We start from the raw sequence: 3,552 nt of genomic DNA on the forward strand, positions 1-3,552 counted from the left end.
AAGTTTGTGTGTCATGTTGTTCCTTCAAAAATACGTATAGGTGATTAATATGGTGTGATAGATGTTGAAGGGAAGAAATATACGTGCTTTTGCGTTTTAAACGCACGACTATATGTTGATGATGCGAGGATTGACGTAAGAGCCTAGGTTGAATTTTTTTCTTCAAAACCTCACAACTTTCCTTCACTTCTTCGTGTGGTGTGAGCCGTGAATAGGTGAGGAGAATTTTTGAAAGTAGCGTGCCTTTTTTAAGGGTTTGAGGTGAGTTTTCATATTAAATAGTAATTTAAATCCTTAATTAAGCTTAGGCCTAATAAGCATACCAATTGGGCCCATTAGTGCTTGAGTAGAATTTAATAAAATATTATCAAAGTCTTTGTTTAAATAAATTTGTGAATTTATTAGCCGGGTTGCCAAAACGTTCGCATTTTTATTGAAAAACCAACACCGATAAATTTTACGTCCCGGCGTATAAAATCACCTCAAAACCCTTTATTTTCAAAAATATGAAAAATCATCAACCATATTTTAAACCATTAAAATAATTATTTAATAAAACATTTTATGTTTTTCAACCCTTGGTCTCCGTTGCTCGATCTTAACTTGAATATTTTTTAAAAATACAATTTTATGCGTGATGATAATAAAGTCATATTTAACATATAAGCATACATGTCACATATTCAATTAACAATTAAAATCAGTTAATTACTTTTTTTTATGTTTTTTAAATTCGCATGCCGTTGGATTACGCCTTCTTAATTTTAGATCTTACAAATACACATCTCGGTGAAGTCTCTGTGTGTGTCGAAAAACAGGACCAGGTACAGCCGTTCCCTTGCTTTATCATGTGCTCCATATCTGCTCTCAAATGAACCATGGCGAAGGTGATAACTCTGCTTTCTTGAACAGCCGCATATGTTTTCTTTCAGGGAACACTTTCTTACCCTCCTTAGTTATCAGTTATCCTTTTTTTCTCTTATTCATTTGTTACCATTCTCATCCAGCATTTTTGTTTATCCACGGTTAGTATCTTTTTGTCGTAATTTATCATTCTCTTTGATTCTTGAGTGCAATGCGTGTCTGACTAAGTAAGGGAGTAGAATTTCTTTGTAATTAGCCAAAATTTTATTCTGTAATTCGTTTTATTTCATCAAGGGCTCAGTCTGAGGGCCGAAGCTAAAATTTTTGAAGGGGACATGGTTTTCCCACTCCCCATTGTGTCATCTCTTCGTATGCCCCCGCCTTTGGATATTGAAGAAAGGTGTGGCTTGAGAAGTTCGTCCAAGTCCATAATAGAGACTCTCACAACGGAACTCGTTCATAAATTCAAGTCCCCTTTTGAGCTCAAGCAATTGCATTCCCTTGCCATCACAACCGGCACTCCTCTCTCGGTCTTCCCACTTTCTCGTGTAGCCTCGGTTTGCGCTCTTACCCCTAGTTTTCCATATGCTCAACAAATCTTTGAGCAAGTTGAAGAGACTGAAACTTTCTTCTGGAATTGTTGCTTAAGAGATTTTGCTAAAAGCGATGCTCCATTTGATACTATTTTACTGTTTTACCAGTTGCGAAGGCACAATGTGTGCCCTGATAGTTTCACTTTCTCTTATGTTCTCAAGGCATGTGTGCAATTACTAGATAATTTCCATGGCAGAACCATCCATGCATTTATCGAAAAACTTGGGCTTCAGTCTAACATAGTCTTGCAAAACAAAATTGTTCATTTATATGCATCTTGTGGGGATGTTAGCCATGCCGTGCTATTGTTTCATAAGATGCTGCAGCGAGATGTTGTATCTTGGAATACTATGGTCACACAACTGGTGAAGAGGGGTGATGTGGATTCTGCATACGAGCTTTTTAAGCAAATGCCTGTGAAAAATGTGAGGTCTTGGACTGCTATGATATCAGGGTTCGTTCAGTGTGGGAAACCTAAGGAAGCTATCAATATGTTCACAAAGATGGAAGAAGAAGGCGTGAAGGCGAATGAGGTGACTGTGGTGGCTGTTTTAGCGGCCTGTGCTGACCTGGGAGCACTCGATCTTGGGAGTAGGATTCATGAGCATTCAAATAAGAGCAGGTTTCAGAGAAATATCCATATCTGTAACACTTTGATCGATATGTATATGAAATGTGGATGTTTAAAAGATGCACATGAAGTTTTTGGAAGTATAAAAGAGCCAACTGTCATCTCTTGGTCAGCCATGATCCAGGGGCTAGCGATTCATGGACAAGCTGAGCAAGCATTAGAATTTTTCTCCAAAATGGTTCAAACAGGTGTGAGGCCTAATGGGGTCACCTTCGTTGGGCTCTTACACGCTTGTAGTCATATAGGATTGATAAATGAGGGACGTGCATATTTTTGTAGCATGACTCGAGATTATGGAATCATCCCCTCTATCGAACACTATGGTTGCATGGTTGACCTATTAAGCCGAGCCGGGCTGCTGCAAGAGGCTCGCGAGTTGATAAAAAAGATGCCTATACGGCCAAATTCGGCTGTGTGGGGCGCAGTTCTTGGTGGGTGTAAAGTTCACAAGAACATTGAAATGGCTGAAGTCGCCATAGAACACTTGCTTGAATTGGATCCTTACAACGATGGTTATTATGTGGTTCTGGCTAACATATATGCAGAAGCAAAGAGGTGGGAAGATGTTGCAAGGGTGCGAAAATTGATGACGAGTAGGGGGTTGAGGAAGACACTAGGCTGTAGTTGGGTCAATGTTAATGGGGTGGTTCATGAGTTTGTGGCTGGGGACGAGTCCCATCCTCAGTCTCAGGAGATTTTTGCAGTGTGGGACAAGTTACTTATCAGTATGAGGTTGAATGGTTACGTGCCAAATACCACGGTGGTTCTTCTTGACATGGAGGAAAGGGAAAAGGAGAAGTTTTTGTTTAGTCATAGTGAGAAACTGGCCCTTGTTTTCGGGCTTATTAATATGAAACCTGGAGAAACAATAAGAATTTTTAAGAATCTTCGTGTATGTGAAGATTGTCATACTGCTTTGAAACTGATATCTGGGATTGTACATAGGGAAGTAGTTGTTCGTGATAGGAATAGATTTCATTGTTTTAAAGATGGCTCTTGTTCTTGCGGAGATTATTGGTAGTTACCCTGATTTGGGGGTTATTGGGGAAAAATATTGAACTTGCTAGATCTAGCTTTTCATCGTGTTCTATTAAGATTCCACTGCATTAGGCTCGTTTTAAGCTTTATCAATGTATCTGAAACAGGACAGAATAATATCAGAGCAAATTACACACAAAAAAATTTGTAAGACAATCTCATAAGTCAATTATTTGTGTCCCTCATAAAAAAAATACTACTTTTTATGTTTATTTGTGAGACGGTCTCACAACATACACAACCTATTAAATTACAAAGTTTCTATCAAAAAAGTGCAGTCGAATGTAAACTAGATAGTCTCTATGATAAGTTGTACTTCTCAATAGTTGATTAATTGTACCATGATCGAGCAAGTCCAAGGTACTGTATATGAAAATGGTCTATAAACAAACCATTTATTCTCAAGTATCGATACGAGCTTTAAC

General features: G+C 38.3%; 1 protein-coding gene across 1 annotated transcript; it reads left to right on the forward strand.

The window, feature by feature from the left end:
* The first annotated feature begins 808 nt into the window (after window positions 1–808).
* On the forward strand, window positions 809–3,309 carry LOC140960588 (pentatricopeptide repeat-containing protein At5g66520-like). Its single transcript, XM_073418900.1, has one exon. It carries the CDS (start codon window positions 1,200–1,202, stop codon window positions 3,108–3,110), a length of 1,911 nt encoding a protein of 636 aa, XP_073275001.1. The 5' UTR covers window positions 809–1,199; the 3' UTR covers window positions 3,111–3,309.
* Window positions 3,310–3,552: the final 243 nt, after the last annotated feature.

This window comes from Primulina huaijiensis, chromosome 15, assembly GCF_012295235.1.
Source record: "Primulina huaijiensis isolate GDHJ02 chromosome 15, ASM1229523v2, whole genome shotgun sequence".
NCBI lineage: Eukaryota > Viridiplantae > Streptophyta > Magnoliopsida > Lamiales > Gesneriaceae > Primulina > Primulina huaijiensis.

Excerpts from the sequence above, each read along its gene's own strand:
- LOC140960588 (XM_073418900.1), top strand. The coding sequence starts at position 1,200 with ATGGTTTTCCCACTCCCCATTGTGTCATCTCTTCGTATGCCCCCGCCT.